The 22,457-nt window shown below is 41.7% G+C and overlaps 1 protein-coding gene across 1 annotated transcript; it reads right to left on the bottom strand.

Annotated features, from left to right (window-relative positions):
• Positions 1-1,733: 1,733 nt before the first annotated feature.
• On the bottom strand, positions 1,734-16,109 carry LOC309545304 (keratin, type II cytoskeletal cochleal-like; the record flags this gene model as incomplete). The annotated part of the gene is made up of 9 exons (XM_082244446.1): positions 1,734-1,894; positions 2,382-2,410; positions 2,917-3,137; positions 3,530-3,655; positions 12,379-12,543; positions 12,636-12,731; positions 12,809-12,869; positions 14,737-14,945; positions 15,693-16,109. The coding sequence occupies 9 exons, from the start codon at positions 16,107-16,109 to the stop codon at positions 1,734-1,736; spliced, it is 1,485 nt and encodes a 494-aa protein (XP_082100572.1).
• Between the last annotated feature and the right edge of the window lie 6,348 nt (positions 16,110-22,457).

Genomic DNA, 22,457 nt, shown 5'->3' with positions numbered 1-22,457 from the left:
ATTTGCAACAGTGCGATTGGCTGCACATATGCTAAAAAAGGCCCAAACAGCTGAGCTGTGGGAAAAGGGCTGGGAGATAACAGCTCCACAATCTGGAGGTATAGGGCAGCTTACTGTTCCATGATGGCTGCCTCCATGGGGTTGTACCTCACCCTGACTTTCCTCCTCTGCTCTATCCGGCACTCAAGTTGCGCCAGTGACCTCATTCTCCTCATTGTCCCCTCCATCCTCGTTATCACTGGAAACAACTTGGCAATACGCAGCGGCTGAGGGAACGTGATTAAAAATTTGTTGTTTACCAGTCTTCTCCCCTCTCTGCCTCTCTGTAGGGTCATGTTCCTACCTTCATCAACCTCAGAACCAAGATTTAAATCAAGTAATGGCTGTGCATTGTCAAGCAGCAAGTGGCTGACGCTGTGTTCAATTAACTCAGCTGACTTTCATGCCTGTTGCTGGGGCTATGGGAGGAATAGCTGTGGACAAAGAGGCAGAATAGGCCACTCTGGCAGCTGCAGTGGACAGTGCACTAGTCTCTGCTTGGGTGACGGAGAATGAGGAGGATTAGGATGGTTTAGTAAGCCAAAAACACACTAAAATATACTGCGTTAAGGGTCCACTAACTTGCTGAACTATACTGCGTAAATGTGCAGTAACGCATTGAAATATACTGCGTTAAACGTGCAGTAATACACTGATATATACCGCCTTAAATGTGCACTAACACACCTAAATATACTGCATTATTTTTGCAGTAATGCACTGAAATATACTGCGTTAAACGTGCACGAATGCACTGAAATATGCTACCTTAAATGTGCACTAATGCACTGAAGGAAACCTGCCCTGACAAAATAAACTGACACTAAAGTAGGCATGAATGGTCACACTACACTCATGCTGCACTATCACTAGATTCACACTAAACTGATACTCTAGTCGCAATCTGGTTAAAATGCTGTAGTCGGATACAGCAGATACAAGATAAAAACCCGGGCGGCTGATACATTGCTGGATCGTAGGACAGGTAAGTGGCTGTTTATTAAAAGTCAGCAGCATTGGTGATCAATGTAAAATTATTATTTTTACAATGGTGGTCAGTGTAAGTGGGAGATCAATTCCCTATTGCTCAAAGCTTTATGAACCCCAAGCAATCTTAGCAGGAATCCTAGGGTGCCACGGAACCCTGGTAGAGAAAGATTGTTCTAGATCTAATCATTAACACATTCTGGTCTGGCTGATACCTTCTACCAGGGCATGCAATAAAGTGCATGTGTGTGTGTGAGTGGGGCATTAAACAGTAGACTTTACTGGGACAGGAAATATGCTTAGCAGACATGCATAATATGTGTTTACTGTATAAATGAGTGTAATATAAACGGAAAATGGTCTGAGATTGTCTCTTCATCCATTGTTATACTCACAGTGGTCACAATTATATTTGCAAATCATCAACTACTGTAAATTTTCAGTGGGAAATGTAATTTGAGCTGGTGTCAGTATTTATAACTACAGCAGATGCCAAAACATGCATTACTGTTTATTGGAGCATTTTACAGCATACAATGTCACAAATATATATGGCAAACATTCTATTTAGACTAATAAGCAAGCCAGCACCCCTAACTAATATACAGTTTAGACATAATATGAAAAGGAGAATTCTACATTTCTATGTAGGCTTTTATGCCATGCATTGACTGAGAAGCTTCATCATATCTCTTGTATATAGGTCTTCAGCAGTGATGTCCATGGCTGGAGTGATGCTTGCTTATGGGAACATGGCTTCTGGAGCTGAATCCTCCCTTATGATGATGGTGGTGCTGGTGCTGGCCACTAGATTCATGGGACTTTCCTGAAGAATGGTGTTGTCCTCCAGTGCTAGAGTGTAGGACAGCTGAAACAAGAGGATAGGTTATGTCATTATGGTTATCTTTGCTATTCCAGGCAATATGTAAATACATGTTCAGGCAATCTCACTCAGAAGATAATGCGCTATTATGAAGCCAGCAAGTCTACTCAAATTTTCTTCAAGGGCAAGTATACTTTAATTAAATATTCATTAACCCACCCTCCCTAGTCCTCCTATCGCTATATTTTAGAATATACAGAGATCAGTGTAGCTACTTTAAGTTGATCTTTGGTTGGTTAAAATTAGAAACTGTATATCATGATCTTTGTACATTATTATTACCACACAATAGTTTAGAGTATAGTATTTGTGGTAAAAATAATTAATAGAAGTTAATAATTATTCTTTGATAAATAAACTATATTCTAAATATTTCCACACTAAATGTGGGAGGTGTATAATCCATATCAATATTGTATGTGAATTTGCACTGTAGGTTTTTATTATATATGAAACAAATTGTTTTACTTACAAATGTTTACATGTCCCTCTGCACCAATCCTGAAAAAGAGAAACATTAACAGAATTTTAGCATGAATGTCATTTTGTAAGATTTTTTTCTTACACCTATGATCATTAACTTGTAAATAACATTTGAACAGATTATCAGGCAGAAACTAGAGAACTAAAATTGCTTACATATAAAGAAAATGCAGACTCCTCGGTTCTGACCCTTACATACAGTACGTGTCCATTTGAATATCACTGCCCAATTGTGACAGATAAGCAAAAATATTTATGTCTGTAGGAATATACAACTTTTGCAGACCTCCAGTGTAAAAATACTCTTGAGGCCCATATTGAAATGGACACTCTGGCTCTGCCACCCAGCACAGCCATCCTGGTGATCTGACTTTTCTCTGATGCAGCCAAATAACACAGCTAGGCCACCTCCATACCTCAATCCTGGCAATGGACAGTAAAAGAGCAGGAGCAGACTGATGAGGTAATCTCTTTGTTTTATCTTCCAGTTAGTATGTTCCTTGCCTGACATCTGAAATATATACCTGTGCTCTTCTCCTTCCAGCATTTTCCTATAAGTAGCAATCTCAATATCCAGTGCCAGTTTAACATTCATCAGTTCCTGGTAGTCTCTTAGTTGGCGAGCCATATCCTGCTTGGCCTTCTGTAGGGCAGCCTCCAATTCAGACAATTTATGCTTGGCATCCCTGACAGCAGCTTCACCACTTTCCTCAGCTTCCCTGATGGCAGCTTCAAGTGCAGCACGCTAGAAATGATGAAATAACATGCAATTTTTTTTTTTTTTAAATCTGGTAAAAGAAGTATCTTCTCCTTAGTTTTATTTAAGTTCAATAAGCTTGACAAAATATACATGGACAAAAAGGATACCAATGAAATAAGGGCTGAAAATGTTCTATTAATATCAATATTAAAACAATAAATGACATAATACAAAGAAATTATACTTTAAGCAAGTCTAAAAAAAAAAAAAAAAAAGAAAAATGGGAAGCAAAAAACATTTCTGGTCAGTCTAAATCTGGAAAAAAGGTAACATTCAACTAAACAAGCACTATGAAGCTGTTAAAAAACCCTAAATCAGGGGTTCTAACAATATTGTAAAGTTGGTCATAAAATTATAAAAAAACACTGGATTTATACCTGGGATTTGGCACATTCAATTTCACCTTTAAGCTTCTGAATTGTTTGATTGAGATCCGCAATCTCATTTTTGCTGTTCTGCAGATCATTTCCATTTCTTCCAGCTGCCATTCGCAGGTCCTCAAACTGTAGATAATTAAAAAAAAAAAAGAAAATTCTGAATATTTGTGGACACCAAACATTTCATTTTCATTTGTTATTCCATGTACCATTTTATTTGAAGGCTTGTGTTTCATAGCAAGCTGAATTTATCATCTGAAATTCTATTCCTCTCTGGGATTAAATCAACATCAATTGACCTCCAATGCGTTTATACTTTAGACATAGGATTTCTTTGGAGGTCTTGATATCACATTGGGCATGTATAATGTGTCTGTTGTTATTTAACCATGTATTTAATTATTGATCTTTAGCTGTAATAAACTTGGCGGGACACCTTAAGTTGTTTATGTAAATGAACATCTTTAGAATAAAGTTGGTTGATTTACATCTATAACTTATTTGATAAACTTATCCAATGACAACAATTTTGGACTCCTATGGAGTTTTTTGAAAGGTATTTTGCCATACAGTCCCTAGATGGCGCCGGCAGCGGACCTTGATATTACATTGGACATGTATAATGCATGTTTTGTTATTTTAACCATGTATTTAACTATTCATTTTTATGTTTGTAATATACTTGGGAGGATACCTTAAGTTGTTTATGTAAATGGACATCTTTACAATTGAGTTGGTTAATTTACATCTATAGCTTAGTTGTTTAATTTTTCCAAAGACAACAATTTTGGACTCCTATGGAGTTTATTTGGAATGTATTTTGCTATTCAGTCACTAGATGGTGCTGGCAACAGACCTTCTAGGGTGCTTGACATTTATTATTAAGACACTCCGTTGATTCCTCCCCTTTTGTTAAATTGCTTGTCCAATCACAGGGATCCTCCTGAGTCTCTGTGTGTATATATATATATATATATATATATATATATATGCGTGCTATTTGCGTGTGTGCGTACCCCTGATGACATCATGTATGACAAAGTGCGTAGAGTCTAGCTACGCAAACACGCTACTGTGCATGCGCGGTCGATGACGGCCATTTTAATTATTGGAAAGACGGATGTATCTATTACATGCTTCTCCCAAGGCTTTCTATATGTGAGTGTTACTCTTTTTCTTTGTACTATATTAAATTTAAAACGAGATTACGCTAAGTGGGTTGTTTTATTTGCATGAAATCCTGGTCATCTGAATGCTCCTTGGCGTACCTTTCATTCACAAGGGACGCAAATGTTGCCATATTGTGTCTGGGGCCTTTATCTGATTGAGAGAGCTTCTTCCCAGAAATTTGGGTTCTGCTTCCAATTGTTAAACAAAGTGAATGCAACCTACCTTATTAGGGGGTCATTATATTAGGGAAAGCGTGGTGTGAAATCACAGACTGGTGGCATCTTTGCAAGTCTTTCATCACTTTTCACAGATTGAGGGATTTCCTTATCTTTCTCAGTGTTTAATGGAACTGTTTGCATGGACTTTCATTACATTGATTTATTTATTCATTACTAATAGTGCTGCACTTTTTTAAATTGAAACTGAATTTGTTATTATATCAAGATATAAAATGAATAAAAAAAAAAAAATGATTACAGATGTTTAAATGATATATATCCCCCCCAAAAAAAAGAATATTTCCTGACAGACTTCCATAGCAGCGTGCATTTGGATAGCCCCGCCTTCGCTTCCTACCCCATAGGACCCCACTCCTATAAATTTTCAGGCTGAGCCAGAAACAGCATTCCTTTTTTGTCCTCCTAACTCATAAGGACCATTTTGTATGAAGTTTCCTACCTTTTGAAAGACGTGAGGACTGGAGTCTCATGTGGGATAGCCATGCGGATATTGGGAGCATCCTGTAGTGTCCAGAAGTTCCAGGATGGCTCCAGTAGTTACCAAATGCCGAGCTAACAGCAGGGTGGTGAATGGAACACATGCGCAGAAGATTGACACCTGTAATAATGGAATCTCTGCCAATGGCGAGCAGTTGCCCTAGGTCGGATGCTCTGCTAAAAGCTGGTGACCTCTAAAGTATGTCCAGCATGACGGTGTGCTCTGCTGTTCCTGGGATCCGAGTCGCCCTGCGGATGTATCAATTGATTTGTGGACGAAGTCCAGGATACGTGAGTATGTTTGGCTTGAGGTCAGCAGAACGGACCAGGCGCCATGCGGGCTGTTAGGGAGTAACCCCACTTGTGTTAGAAAAGAAAAATAAATAAATAATAATCAACATGAAAACTTTTGGAGGTGTCTATGCTCTGATGTGCATTGTAGCATTTTTTATCAAAGTTTGGTGCAGTTGCTTTCTGTCCTGAGCAGATATCTGTTTGTTTAAGCAAGGTTTTTCTTTCTGTGTTGGAGGCTCTGTCTAATAATATCACCTATGCAGAGAAGTCTGCTGTGGTAGCATTCCTTTAGCAGTGGTTAACCCCTTAGGGTTAACCACTGCAAAAGGAATACTGCCACAGCAGTTACTTTTTCTCTCTGGACAGCTGAGGAAACCTCAGCAGCTGCAGTTTGTATTGAGAAGGTTATTTAATAAATTACTGCATGGCTTGAGTAGCAATTGTACATGTTATAATATTTATTTTATTAACAATGTGGAGTTCTCTCTTAAGCTTACTGATATTTGTTTATTTCTGCAACAAGTCCTCTGCAGCCTTATACTGCTATGTATTATCTGCTCTATGCAGGTCATAGCTGGAGGGGGGCAGTGTCTTCCTTACTGATACTGGATTGTCAGCCCTTCTGCGGGTCTCCTAAAGATAGTGTATGGAAAGCTGAATAATGGACACTTGCTTTTAAGCGTCTCCAGATCTACATTTATTTTGCACACCATAAACTGGGCCTTTACTGCTCATGCCTTGGCTGGTAAAATCCTGTATAAATTTCCTTCTTTGTTCAGGCATCCAGGGAGCAAGATGACAGCGACCATCAGGTTGGCACGGGTAGTCAAGACACTAAAGGAGTCTGTTACAACTCTCCCTGTGCAAGGATTCTCTACTCTGACAATGTCAAGCTTTTCCTTTCAGGACCAGTCAATTGGCCAATTAAAACAATTCTTAAAAGGAATATGCAGCTGAGGAAGATCTTTGAGCAAGGTATCTGCAATGCAAGTATTTAGCACTTCCAAAGGAGTGCATTGCCTTTTGTCCTATGACGTTTAAGCTAGAAGATCATTCTTGAAGAGGGGTGCAAATTGAACTGAAGGACACAGCAGCAGAATGTCTTAGTGGTCAGCACCGTGCACTACTAGGTTGCTCAAGCTCAAACCCCAACTGGGACATTTCTACCTGCACTGCAGGATGTCAGATTAAGGCACTTATGGGGAAGAAGTTTTTCCACATAATAAGTCACCTGTTTGGTTGATGTGGCCTTCATCAGCTTAGCCATATACATGGAGTTGTCATTGGAGGATGCTGTGTCATTCAAGGCTATACTCAATCAGGATGATTGGGTGTGTCCTTGGGGGGGGGGGGGGGGTGTAGGGTATTCTGGTGATAGCCTTGTGTTGGACTTGTCCTTAAGGGGTATATCTGTCTGCATTTGCGGCCTGGCCTCTATTGCAAAGCAATGGAAGTTGGGATGAAGAATATTCTATTAAAAATAATGATTCTGACAAGTAGGACAATCTGGTCTGAATTGCAAGGGTTTATTCTGCCCCCTTCAAGGGCTAGCTTTATCTTGATGGCAAATAGCTGGAGATGATTCTACAAGTAGAACATTTTTATCCGCATTGCAAAAGTCTAAACAATTCCCTTAAAAGGCTATGTCATGGGTCTGCCACCTAAGGGTTAACTTAGTGCAGACTAATTTCAGTGATAGGCAACAGGCTGCCTTATTTAACCGCTTGCCGACCGCCCACAGTAATATTACTGTGGCAGAGCGGCTCCCCTGCATCCAGTCATGTTAGACACAGCGGGAGGCAGGCCGCGGGAGGAGACATTTATGTTATGTAAACAAAGCAGGCGGATCTTCTGTGAGACAGGCAGGGACAGATCAGCAGTTTCAGCTAAGCTGAAACTGCGATCTGTCTGTGCCTGTCACAGAACCCCCCCCCCACACACACACACACACACACACAGTTAGTAAGCATATAGGCATACATGAACCCCTTTGATCACCCCCAGGGTTAACCCCTTCCCTGCCAATGGCATTATTACAGTAACAGTGCATATTTTTAGCACTAATTACTGTAGTAATGTCACTGGGCCCCCCAAAAGTGTACAAAATGTCAGTTAGGGGTCCGATCTGTCCGCCACAATGTCGCAGTCCCGCTAAAAATGGCAAATCGCTGCCATTACTAGTAAAAAAAAAAAAAAACAATAAAAATTACATAAATCTTTACCATAGTTAGTAGACACGATAACTTTTGCACAAACCAATCAAAATACACGTATCGCAATTTTTTTACCAAAAATATGTAGTAGAAAACAAATTGGCCTAAAATGTTAAAAAAAATAGATTTTTAAATTTTTTTTAGGGGGAATGTGAAAAATATTGTTTTTTTTTTCACAATTGTTGCTCTTTTTTTGTTTATAGTGCAAAAAATAAAATTCGCACAGGTGAGCAAATACAACCAAAAAAAAACTTTATTTGTGGGAAAAAAGGACAATTTCTTTTGGGTACAGCGTCACACGGCCGTGCAATTGTCCGTTAAAGTAACGCTGTGCTTAATCGCAAAATAGGGCCTGGTCAAGAAGGGGGTAAAACCTTCCGGGGCTGAAATGGTTAAACACCTCAGCAGCACTGTGTCTTTGCTGTCTGATATGCAGCTTCCTGCGACCCCTGCTCCTGTTTACCTGCTTCTGTGATTGATCTCCTGTACGACCCAGTTTGATTTTGGACTTCCCTTGCTTTTTGCCTGCACCTGACCTCAGCTCACCTCTGACCTTGAACCTGCCTGCTCCTTTGGATTCCACGCTGCCCGCCAGTTGTTGACCCGGCCTGTGAACTGACTAATTTGCTTGTGGCCCCCACTCCAGCATCTCCCGCCTGAGCTCTACCAGCCTCCTTACTTCCGCTTGAATCTACACACCTCTGAATTATGTCCCGTCTGCCAGATCTGACTTCTTGGTGTGCGTGAGTGTGGACTCAGATGTTCCAGCCTTCAGCCTGTCTGCTGTTCAGATCCTCCTACCAACTGGTTGTCTTCTCTATAGTATCTTGGACCTTGGAGCTCATCAGTCAGGTACGCGAGAAGTTGACAGGCTAGCTTCATTTGATAGCAAACAGCAAGGAATAATTCTACAAGTGGGACAATCTTGTCTGCATTGCGAGAGTCTAGCAGTCCCCTTTATGGGCTAGCTTCATTTGATAGCAAATTGCTGGGAATAGTTCTACAAGTGGAACAATCTCGTCCGCATTGTGAGAGTCTAAAGAGTCCATTTTAAGGGTTAGCTTCATTTGACAGCTAAGAGCTGTGTTTAGTCTGGCCTCCTTCTCTCACAGTACATGTCTGCTGAATGAAAAAGGACTGCAGTTCAAGAGTCAGTGTCTAACTCCAAAAAGGTTTGCCCCTGCAGTTTCGGCCTGGAGTCCAGAAAGAATTGAAGAGAGAAAGAGTCCTCAACCAAGTAGTCAGCAAAGAGCTCCACTTCTTGGGGAGAGGTTGCTTACTGACCTTTTTCATATTTGTGCCACCCATACATTGGCACAAATGGATTTTTTCTCTATACAAGATTTCAGAGTTAGATCTGGTAGCATCTCCTTACTGTTACAAGCTAGAAAGCTTTTCAATAGGAACCTGGGCGCTGATGCTGTGTTGGATCAGGAAAGATCCCACAAGCAATATGTTTTCCAGTTTGATCCATATACAGTTTTTTGGGGGTTTCTGTTGCTAAGACCATGGCAATGTTTGAAATAATTCCCTATTGGCCAAACAGGCCTTGGTTCCTGCCTTTGATACCGGGGTATAGAATTGAAGTCCTTTCTCTTGCATGAGATCTTCTGTCGTAAAGAGCAATATTCCACCTTTGTTCATCTCTTCCACTTTCTGATCCTGGCAGGAAGAGACTAATCAGGCTTGGCTGTTGTTTCTCTAAGCTAATATCTATAAATTCTACAAAAGGATTTGAATAGAGCTTGTTCCGTTTGGACTGATTTGTTTCCTTTGCTTCAGTTCTCTGGTCAAGTGCATTCCAGACTTCAACTGATCCTAAAGCTCTTAGAGGGCAGATCTCTGCATATCTCTGTCATATCCAATGTCTCCTGGGTAGACTATCCCTTACTCCTCCAATACTTTGATAGAGGGCTGCATCTGAGCCTCAAAGGAGAACCAGGACTCTCCTTGCCGGCTCCAGATGAGATCTTTTTGCAGTTCAACCTGGATAAAAACTGAGCTATGAAGACATGCACTCTAAGGGCTACCTCTTCAGCCAAAATGTTTGCCAAGATCACAGCTTTAGGCTAGGCGGGCTCCTTTGGTGACTTACAGCTCCAGATGGTATCCGCTCCAGTCCAGTTGGAGTAAGGATTGAGCCATGATGTTAATCTCTCTAGGGCTACATCCACAGCAGGAAGCTTGGCCAAAATCACGGCTCTTAAGGCCCCTTGACAGCTTGCTGCTCCAGATGGAATCTCTTTCAGTTCAGTTTTGATTGAGGCAACCTTTCCATGGGTTCTTTTCCTCAATCAGGAGATTTTCCGGGATCTTGGCCTTGTGCCGAGAGGGATCCTTATCGCTTTTTGCCCAGTACGGGTAGTGTTTATATCCAGATTGGTTGGCAATCTGAGGTGGCTTAGACATTCTATGAGAACAAAGTGTTTGTTCCTCCCATATGCAGGACCACTAAGAAAAACTGGTTCCTTACCATGGATTTTGGGATTTTTCAAGCATGCTATCAAGCTACAGCTTTGCTCAGAGTTTTAGAACATATTTTTCATCCTCTCTAGCAGAATCAGTGGGACGGAGATGTCATCCAGAATTCTTGCTGGATGGGTCATTCCAGCTAGTCATTAGGCTTATAAATCTTAAGGTTTAGTTCCTACGGAAGCAGTCACCACACACTCATCCAGGAGTGTGTAGGCTTTGTGGGCTCCCTGTGAAAGGGTGCCAGGAATAGTTGTAGGAGGATGACAGGTCTTCCATTAAAGCTGTTCTGGCTCCTTGTCAGGTGTAGCTAACTTCCTTATGCTGTCAATATCTATCCATGGGGTTTGTTGGTTATGATTGAAACCATACTTTGCCGACATCTCACCCTTGTTTTTTGGGCTAGTTGGTTCCTAAACGTATGCTGCTATGGAAGGCTGTCAGGAAAATGAAAACTTTACTATCAAATACTTACGGTTATTTTTCTTTCCTGATGGATTTCATGGCAGCTAGTTACGGAACGCTACCTCTGACTCAGCCTGAAAATTTATGGAAGTGGGGTTCTATGGGGTAGAGTGAGGGGCGGGGCTAACCAAACGTATGCTGCCATGGAGTCCATCAGGAAAGGAAATATACGGTAAGTATTTGATAGTAAATTTTCCGTTATTTTAAATTACCAGTACTTTGATGTGGTGGCTGCATTCATTTTCCTTTTTCATGCTAACATTTTTAGCAAGTAAAGAAAATATGTGTTGATCTTGCCAGAAATGAAGTGTCTTGGTTACTTCCAGTGAGTTGAACTGAGCACACAAACAATGTTTTCTTCCTTCTGTATACAACTAATCTCACTTACTAACGTAATAGAGATGAAGAGGAAGACATATTTGAAATGATAGTAAAAACTTTGGCTCCCTCAATAGATACAGTCGAGTGAGGGAAAATAAATGTGTTTTTTGCAGTATTACCAAGTGAAAAAATGGGAAAAAGCCCAAAAAAACTAATGCAGGCACCACATCTAAGAAGCTGTAAAATGCAATATATTATATTTTTTGGGAGGGAAGAGATGCTATTTAATGCATTTTAATTTAGGCTGTACTATACATACATAGCATATTATGTAGTTTTCAAGAAAAAGGGTTGGCTGAAATCAAAATCTAAAATTATGATCCATTCTACAGATAGCCTCAAGCTAGCCGGGAGGCAGTACACTAATGGTGTTTTTACACTGGGACACTGTACTGACAGCATTATTCTAATTAAAGCGTAACTCCACTTTTGTTGAGAAAAAACATTCCCCTCTAGGTGATATATGTACATTGCAAGGATTTTAACAAACTTGGTTTGCCGATTCCTACCCTTTGTTATTCTGAAGAAAACCCTGTTTGTTCCTCTGTGTCCCTGTGAGTGAGTCTAATGGGAGGGGTTTTGTAATTATCAATCCGCTGCAGCAGCTGCAGAACACTAATGAGGAAATCTGTGGTGCCTGCATCCCTTTAGACATTTTCCTATTAGGGGTATCTCACCAAAAAACGATTTTTTTTTCGTTGCAGGGAATGAAATCTGAATTGCATCTTAGCGCAGACTTCTGGGAAAATCAGTGAGCCAATCACACTAGCAGAAATTTTGTTTCTGGGGGGGTGTGCTATAGATATTCTGTGTACAGAACACCTCCAGTTAGTCATCTTGCATTGCATTTTCAGAAAATTACAGCGGCTGCAGATTGCAATGGAACAGTAATTTTTTAACAACATTTAATAACAATATGACTTCTGTCTCAGTTGTATATGCTATATTATTTTTTTTTATTTGCTATTTTTCCCCCACAAAAATGGAGTTACCCTTTAAATCAATATATTGTTTTAAAATAAACCTTGGCAGAATATTGGCTGTGGTGGACATATAACAATTCCTCCCAATCACTTATTTAAACTATTCATGCATGATGATGCCTGTGGCCTTGTAGCTCTAATGATAACACACTCACCCTGGATTGGTACATGGCTTCTGCCTCTGCTCTGCTTCTGTTAGCAACCTCTTCATATTGAGCTCTGACATCAGCGATGATACCATTGATGTCTAGGTCTCGGCTGTTGTCCATGGACACAAGAACTGAAGTGTCTGAAATCTGAGCTTGGAGTTGATTGATTTCCTGAAAATTTAGAAAATATATACATCAACTACTGTACAGCATTATAAAATGAATTAAAGAATGTGTTTATGGCCCAAAACGGCATTATTTACCGCATCATACAGGGTCCTAAGGAAGCTGATCTCATCGTTCAGGGAGTCGGCCTTGGCCCGAAGTTCAGCTTTGTTCATGAAAGCAGCATCAACATCCTAAAGTTAGAAATACAGGTATTAGTGTTGCTTTAACAGATAATACAAAAATCTGTGACTAATTTTAAAATTTTTACCCTCTTGAGAGAAACAAATTCATTCTCGGCTCCTGTTCTTCTGTTGACTTCATCTTCATATCTGTAACAAGACACTTTTTTTTCTCATATGTCCTTTTCATGATAAACAATCTATAAACTATTACCTGTTTTTAACCAAAATTTGTATTGCTAATCTTTATGCCTTGAACCTGTGTTTTGTTTTATGAACATTCTAAACCACTTGAGACCCCAGTGCCAATTTAAAGTGGTGTGAGTAGAGTGACTATTCGTCCCAGTGCTGTTTTAAAATGTCACTGGGAATCAGTAGCTCCTGTGCATCCCAGCGGGGATTTGGGCTGAAACTAAAGGCTGTAAATGACAGTTGGCATTCAACCCTGAAACAATCAGCTCCTGGGCTTCCAAAGCTTCTACAGCATATTCCATAGGAGTGCACTGCAGAAGGAATGTAAACACTATGCTCCTGTTTAGTATTTACATTGGAAGTGTGGATCTGGTTGCTACTTAATAGATCCAGACAACCCCCCCCCCCCCCCCCCCCATGGAGAAAACATTTTATATAATTCGAACCAAAAAATAATTTTCCCTTACCAAATTCTCACAAAAATGAGGTTGGATGCTAAAAATGTTGCATGATTGGGACGATGTTTGCATCAATTGCTAATGCATATTAATACAATGTCATCTGAATTTTTAATGGTGGCAAATATGAATAAGTCACCATTGTAATCATTTGTGCCCACGTCACGTCAAGATTTAATTTGATTGTAATATTGAGCAAATTAAATCTGCAAACCATTTTTTCCCCCTGCGTGCATTGAAGCATCAAAAAAGGAATTAAGCTCTCCTAAAATGCATATGTTCACTTTGAGTTTTACCATATTGCTATATTAACTAAAAGTTGTACAAGTTGTGATATGATTTTAATCAGCGGACTTTAATTAATATATTTTGTGGTAAATATGTGGGAGTTCTCAAATTTTGTACATGTTGTGTTGGGAAAAATGATAGAAAAATGCATTGTTTTTTCATATTTGTTCTATTTATTTCCAATAAAAACCAAGGAAATAAATACATTATACATATATATTAAAATTTGCTACCAAAATAAAGCCTTACCTGTTCCTAAAAATCTGAATACAGTATCACAGCAAATGTATACCCTTCTATTCTTTTGTAGCTGAAGAAGGTGCAATCTATGCCTTTATTTAGATCTGCAGTTGCCATGGTGCTATGCAGCTATAATACCAGCCATTTGAGTGAAAGTTCTGTTAACAGCTAACATAAGCAAACTGGCAACTGTGACAGTTATCACAAGAGGCGTGCCTTAAATGTAGCATACACTGCATGTGTTTGATTTAAGGATTTTTTTATTAAGGATTTAATATTGTAAATAACATTTCTAACTTGAGCTTTATTTTGAGAAACAGTTTAACTGTGAGCTTAGTTCTGCTTTAAGAACTAGTTGCTAGGATTTAAGTGCTAATGGGCGGCACAGTGGTGTAGTGGTTAGCACTTTCACCTAGCAGCAAGAGGGTCGCTGGTTCGAATCCCAACCACGACACTACCTGCCTGGAGTTTGCATGTTCTCCCTGTGCCTGCGTGGGTTTCCTCCGGGTACTCCGGTTTCCTCCCACACTCCAAAGACATGCTGGTATGTTAATTGGATCCTGTATAAAAAATTGTCCATACTGTGTATGTATGTGAGTTAGGGACCTTAGATTGTAAGCTCCTTGAGGGTAGGGACTAATGTGAATGTGCAATGTATATGTAAAGCGCAGTGTATATTGACAGTGCTATATAAGTACCTGAAAAAAATAAATAAATAATACTCAAACTTCCATATTGCCAGTCTGTGCCTGGCCCCAGAACATGGAGAGGGTAAAGCTTTACTGTTAGATGCATGGTACTCCATACATTAATGCATTAGTGTGGAATAGTATTGGTACCTTCTCCTTATTTCTTCCACAGTGCCCTCCATGCTGTTCCTCTCTGCATCCAGACGAGCTCTCTCACATTCTAGATTCTCCAGCTGTCTTCTCAGGTTGCCAATAAAAGCCTCAAACAGAGGTTCAATCTGACACCTGGCTGTCTTCTGCTCTTGTAGAAAAGACCACTTGGTCTCCAGCATCTTGTTCTGCTGTTCCAAAAATCTTACCTGTGTTGGGAGTAAAGCCAGATTGGATTGGCAAAAGCATTTACTTATAATCTTTTCCATGTTTTTTCACTGGGACAGTGCAATTTAGTATAGAGTATGCACATGTATTTTTCCATGAATACGCTTGTTCACTAGAATGAACTGCAAATTACTCATGTGGAAATCGGTTCCTTTAGGAAGCTGAAGAACTTATGCTTTCATACTTAAGCTTAAAGTCAATGGCTGATTTACTAAAGGAATTAAAAATCTTTACTCAAAAATTTGTGTGAATATTTACTTCAAATTCGTGTTAATTATGAATATACAATCATGTGCAGGTACTTTTCACATGTTTGGATAATTGAGGTAAATATTCAAACAACTTAGGAATTATGATTCTCTAACCCTTTAGTAAACCAGCCCTATTGCATTCATATTCACTATACTAGGAGCACCATATTTTCATAGACATCCTGTGTTTGACATTTTAGGTAAAGTATATACTGGGAAATAATGTTAAGTAATTTTCAGAAACCTGCAAATAATTGTGAGGACAGTAATACACGATAACATCAAACTGAACTTGATGTTCATGCAAAATAAAATGTACATTTAGGGACACAACTTTAGTACTTTAATTAAACACAAAATAACACATGTGCTTTGATGGTGTGTTTTTTTTTTTTAACCTTATAAATATTGTCGGCCACTTAATAATATGTACATATGCATTTTCCTTTCATTTAAAATGAACTTGACAATTCTCACCTTGTCAATGAAGGAGGCGAATTTATTATTCAGGCCTTTAATTTGGTTCTTTTCTTCTGTTCTAACTCTTTGGATGTTTGTGTCAATCTCCAGATTGAGAGGAGCCAGAAGACCCTGGTTTACAGTAACTGCTGTGATCCCTCCAGAACCAGACATTCCATGACCATGTCCAACAATACCAAATCCAGATCCATGTCTATGTCCACTTTTTCCTAAATGGAAACTTCCCACTGAAATCTTAGGTCCCTTTGACCCAACAGAATGGTCACTCTTGCTGCTGAAACAATGCTGGGTCTGTTGAACATTTTTAGATGAGTGTGATAAGAAGCTGTGTGAACTGGAAAGTTTGGGTAATGAAACAGAACCAGAACTGAAGTGCTTGTGTCCAGATGAGGCCAGGATGGAGCGGTGAGACATGATGGATCCTCTCTTGGAGTTGATACACAGAGAATCGAAAGTGTTGTCTACTCTCCAGAGCAGTGTTCAATCACTGACACTTGCTAGGCTCTTTTTATACTAAACTGGGTGTAGTTATTAATATTGGCATTGTTATGACTTCCTATGATTTCAGCTTGATGATAATAGTTCATCAGTTTGTCACAAAAATAAAACAGTAACCCACCTATATTTTCAAAGCTGTAACACTTTTATTAGTGGCTAATACTGTAATAATGCTTAGTTATTATAAGCAACATGAGCTGATGCTATTACAAAAAACAATTACCATGTCTTGTACTGTATATGTCCCAGTAATGCCTTACAAGTTGGTTCTTCTTGGAATGGCTCATTATTTAAAAAAAATAAAGATATTGAATTTCAGGGATTTGAATTATATTCATACTACGGTTATTTATGCTATTTCTCCCTGCAAAATTCTTTCACACTTAGACTATTTTACAGCTTTTATGGTATAATTATGGTCTAGTTTATTTTAGAATAATTTACAAAAGCCATTGGAGATGATTTATCAAAACTGGAGAGTACAAAATCTGGTGTAGCTCTACATAGTATCTTTAAATCAGGAAATTGTTTATTAATAGAGTTGAGCGGACACCTGGATGTTCGGGTTTGACGGGTTCGGCCGAACTTCACAAAAAAGTTTGAGTTAGGGACTCGAACTTCACCCGAACTTGACCCCGTACCCATTGAAGTTAATAGGGACCCGAACTTTTGAGCACTAAATGGCTCTAAAAAAGTAATGGAAAGGGCTAGAGGGCTGCAAATGGCAGAAAAATGTTGTTAAGAGCATGGTAAGTGCTCTGCAAACAAATGTGGATAGGGAAATAACTTAAAATAACATAAAATACATAACAATAAAAAATAATAATCTTGATGTAGGAGGAAGAGGTCCATATGGAGTAGTAGGAGTTTGAGGTGGTGGTGGATGTGGCGGTGGATGTGGCGGTGTAGGTGGAAGCGGCGTCGGTGGAGGAGGACGAGGTAGTCAAAACTGGTTTTGGTTTTTAATTTTTTAAATTAGGGTACACCCCAAAAGAGTGAGAAAGATCAAAAATACAACAATGGCTGGGTAAGGCCATAATGCATGTCTATTCTGCACAAGGTACGGACAAGTCCTGTGGGATCCATGCCTGGTCCATTTTAATGAATGTGAGCTTGTCCACATTAGCTCTGGACAGGCGGCTGCGCTTGTCTGTGATAACGCCCCCAGCTGTGCTAAATACACGTTCAGATAATACACTGGCTAAAGGGCAAGCCAGGACCTCCAAGGCATAAAGGGCAAGCTCAGGCCATATGACCAATTTGGAGACCCAGAAGTTGAAGGGGGCAGACCCGTCATTCAGTACGTCTAGGCTTGTGCACACATACTGCTCCATCATGTTGGTGAAATGCTGCCTCCTGCTAAGACGTTCCATATCAGCTGGTGCTGCTGGTTGTTGCGGAATGTTGACAAAGCTTTTCCACATTTCAGCCATGCTAACCCTGCCTTCTGAGGTGCTGGCAGTGCCCCGGCTGCGTTGGCTACCTTTTCCTCCTCCTCTGCCTTCGCCTTGTGCTTTCACTGTGCCCCCGTTGTCAGGTGGGAATGCCACCAGCAGTGTGTCTACCAGCGTGCACTTGTACTCACGCATCTTACAATCACGCTCCAGTGAGGGAATTAAGGATGGTATGTTGTCCTTGTCACGGGGATCCAGCAGCACCCAGTAATCAGCACAAGTTATAATGTGGGAAACTCGGCGGTCATTGCGGAGACACTGCAGCATGTAATCGCTCATGTGTGCCAGGCTGCCCAGAGGCAACGAAAAGCTGTCCTCTGTGGGAGGTGTATTGTCTGTGTCCTCTGTATCCCCCCAGCCACGCACCAGTGATGGCCATGAGCTGCTCTGGGTGCCACCTTGCTGTGAACATGGTTCCTCCTCCTCCATCTCCTCCTCCTCATCCTCCTCCTCGGCATCCTCCAGAACTGTGCCCTTGCTGGACAATTGTGTACCTGGCGTTCGGAGCCACTTGTTAATGACTGCCCTGAAAGCCTTGGATATGATCCCTCTTCCTCCTCCTCCTCCTGTGCCACATCCTCTTCCATCATCACCCTATGTTTTTTCAAGGAGGCATAGAAATGGGATAGTAATGCTGAGAACGGCGTCATCGGCACTGGCCATATTGGTGGAGTACTCAAAACAGCGCAACAAGGCACACAGGTCTCGCATTGGGGCCCAGTTATTGGTAGTGAAGTGGTGCTGTTCCGCAGAGCGACTCACGCATGCGTGCTGCAGCTGGAACTCCACTGCTGCTCCACACCTGCTGCTGCTCGCACAGTCTGGCAAGCATGTGCAAGGTGGAGTTCCAACTTGTGGGCACGTCACATATGAGGCGGTGAGCGGGAAGGCCGAAGTTACGCTGCAGCGCTGACAGGCGAGCAGCAGCAGGGTGAGAACGCCGAAAGTGCGCACAGACGGCCCACACTTTCTGCAGCAGCTCTGACATATCGGGGTAATTTTTAAGGAACCTCTGCACCACCAAATTCAGCACATGCGCCAAGCAAGGGATGTGCATCAAACTGGCTATGCCCAGAGCTGCTATGAGATTTCGCCCATTATCGCACACCACCAGGCCAGGCTTGAGGCTCACTGGCACCAACCACTCATCGGTCTGTTGTTCAATGCCCCTCCACAACTCCTGCGCGGTGTGGGGTTTTACCCCCAAACAGGCAAGTTTTAAAACGGCCTGCTGTCGTTTACCCCAGGCAGTGCTGAAGTTGTTGGTGATGGTGTTACGCTGACTGGATGAGGAAGCGGTAGAGGATGAGGAATAGGAGTAGGAGGAGTTAGGAACAGGAGGCAAACTGAAGCGTCCTGCAATCCTCGGTGGTGGAAGGACATGCGCCAAACTGCTATCCGCCTCAGGCCCAGCCACCACTGCGTTTGCCCAGTGTGCTGTTAGGGAGATATAACGTCCCTGACCGTGCTTACTGGTCCATGTATCCGTAGTTAGGTGGACCTTGCCACAGGTGGCGTTGCGTAGTGCACACCTAGGAAAAGTAGTGGCGGCTGGGCACAACGTACTGTGGGACAGCCACCTCCATAAGGCGTTTAAAACTCTGCATCTCCACCAGACGGAATGACAGCATTTCAAAGGCCAGGAATTTTGAAGTGCTGGCATTCAGGGCCAGGGATCGTGGGTGGGTAGGGGGGTACGTCCTCTTCCGCTCCAGTGTTTGGGAGATAGAGAGCTGAACGCTTCCATTGGACATTGTGGAGATGGTTGGTGACCCAGGTGGTGGTTGCTGGCTGACCCTCTGTTTGCAGGGTGGCAGGTGCCACTGTCACTACAGAGGTGGATGAAGAGGCCGAGACTGCAGCAGAAGAGGAAGCAGGAGGAGCCAGAGACCTTTCTTGGTTTTTGAGGTGTCTACTCCACTGCAGCTCATGCTTTGCACTTAGATGCCTGGTCATGCAGGTTGTGCTCAGGTTGAGAATGTTTATGCCTCGCTTCAGGCTCTGATTGCACAGCATGCAAACCACTCATGTCTTGTCATCAGCACATTGTTTGAAGAACTGCCACGCTGGGGAACTCCTTGGAGCTGGCTTTTGGTGTCCCTTGCTGCATTTGGCAGTAGCAGGCGTACTGTCTAGGGGACAGCCGCTCTGCTTTTGCACCCTGCTCCCTCTTCTGCTGTGCTGGTGGCTCTGTGCGACCACCGCCTCTTCCTCCGAACTACACAGGTCACCTGCATGACATTGATTCCATGTGGGGTCGAGGATCTCATCGTCCTCCACATCTTCCACCGAGACGTGCTGCGATGCTCCTCATGTACTCATCTTCAAACATAAGTGATTGGGCATCGGTGCACTCAATCTCTTCCACTTCTGGGGGCAGGGCTAGGTGGATGGCTCTGGGAAACCATGCTCACAGAGTCATCAAAAAGCAGAAGAGACTGCTGCATGACTTGGGCCTCAGACTGCTTGGCTGATTTGCAATGGGGTGAGGTGAAAGACTGATGGACATTGGCTTCAGGTGCCAACTCTGATCTTTCTGCAGGAGACTGGGTGGGAGACAATGTAACGGCACTGGAGGCACTGTCAGCAACCCAATCTACTATTGTCTGTACTTGTTTTGGCCTCAACATTCGTAGAGCCGCATTAGGCCAGACCAAATACTGCTGTAGGGATTGTGGCCTACTTGCACCTGAGGAAGGTGTTTCAAATGTGCGTGTAGCTGGCACAGATCGACCACGTCCTCTCCTTGCAACAGGAGCTCCACCAGCAGCACCACGACCGGGGCCATGTCCCTTATTTGACGTTGTCCTCATATTTCTCAAATTTAGGATCTTGCCCTAAATGGGTGTTTTTTGAGTAGCAAAATGGAACAACAGTATCTAAAGGGTGTATCTCACAGTAACATATGCAGCAAATGCTGCAAAATTATTATTTTTTGCCCTAAATGGGTGTTTTTTGAATAGCAGAATAGAACAACAGTATGTTGTGTATTTTGCCCAAAAAGGGTGTTTTTTGACTAACACAGTAGGACAGCAGCTTGAATTCTACACGTACAGATGCAGCAAGCAAGGGCTATAAAATTGTGGATTTTAGCCCAAAACGGGTGTTTTTAAAAACCCAGAAAATTATAGCTATATATGGCTTTAAATGTGCACTGAATAATGTGACAGAGCCTCAAGATGGAGGGTGATGCCAAAAATGGGTGTTTTTTCAAACCCTGAAAATTATTGCAGTGTTTCAAGCTTGTTTTTATCACACATGCAGCAAGTAAAGGGCTGTAAAACTGTGTATTTTGCCCACAAAGGGTGTTTTTTGACTAACACAGTAGGACAGCAGCTTGAATTCTATTTCTACACGTACAGATGCAGTAAGCAAGGGCTATAAAATTGTGGATTTTAGCCCAAAAAGGGTGTTTTTAAAAACCCAGAAAATTATAGCTATATATAGCTTTAAATGCACACTGAATATGCTGCCGCCACTCCCACCTAACTAACAGACGGATAAAAGTATTTTTTTTGTCACTGGGATTAGGGCAGGGTAAAAAGATTGTGCACTGCACCCACACAACAAAATCTATGTAGATCGCTGAGTTGAAGTTCTGATTAAAGAATAAAGATTCTGTCCTCCTATATTCTCTTCCTCAAAGCAGCAGCAGTGCCCTAGTACACAACAAAATCTATGTAGAATGATCGCTGAGTTGCAGTTCTGATTAAAGAATAAAGATTCTGTCCTCCTCCTATATTCTCTCCCTCAAAGCAGCAGCAGTGCCCTAGTACACAACAAAATCTATGTAGAATGATCGCTGAGTTGAAGTTCGGATTAAAGATTGTGTCCTACTCCTATTCTCTTCCTCAAACAGCAGCTGCACGCTTTCCTTACACTAGATACAGGAGAGTGACGTGCGGCACTATGTGACTCCAGCTTATAATGAGGCTGGGTCACATGCTGCACTGGCCAATCACAGCCATGCCATTAGTAGGCATGGCTGTGATGGCTTCTAAGGGCACACCAGTTAAACGCTTGTGGATTGGCTGCCCTGCATCTTTTTTTATGCGCCAAATTGCCGGACACCGAACTCGATAATGAACATACAGTGCAGTGTTCGGGTTTGGGTACAGTACTGAAAACCCTAAAGACCGGTACGAACCCAGACTTTACAGGTTCGCTCAACCCTATGTATTAATAAAAAATTGCAAGAGAAGCAAAGACAACTATGCACAATTTCTAAGGTGACCATAGCATAATACAATGTGCATAACCAATGGTTATAATATCAAAAAAGCTATAAATTGTTAAGCATCCAAACAATTACAGTGTACCTGTAGGTGTAAGGTGTAAGGTGCACATCAAAAAAATCACATCACACAAAGGGAAGAAGAATACATAATTGAAAGAGAAATTAATATCATATGGCACATATTGCCTGTCAAAGAATGAGCCTGTTCATCACTAATTCGAGAGGGCTCAGTCCCAGTGTATTTAGCCATGAAGACCAATCCCTCTAAAACCTACCTGCATACCCCCTTGTTGATATATATATATATATATATATATATATACATACAGTCTAGGGGACAGCCGCTCTGCTTTTGCACCCTGCTCCCTCTTCTGCTGTGCTGGTGGCTCTGTGCGACCACCGCCTCTTCCTCCGAACTACACAGGTCACCTGCATGACATTGATTCCATGTGGGGTCGAGGATCTCATCGTCCTCCACATCTTCCACCGAGACGTGCTGCGATGCTCCTCATGTACTCATCTTCAAACATAAGTGATTGGGCATCGGTGCACTCAATCTCTTCCACTTCTGGG

Source organism: Pelophylax lessonae (assembly GCF_965119305.1).
Source record: "Pelophylax lessonae genome assembly, chromosome: 2".
NCBI classification, from domain to species: Eukaryota; Metazoa; Chordata; class Amphibia; order Anura; family Ranidae; genus Pelophylax; species Pelophylax lessonae.
Note: the sequence above shows the minus strand (reverse complement) of the source record. Positions and strands in the feature narration are given on the sequence as shown.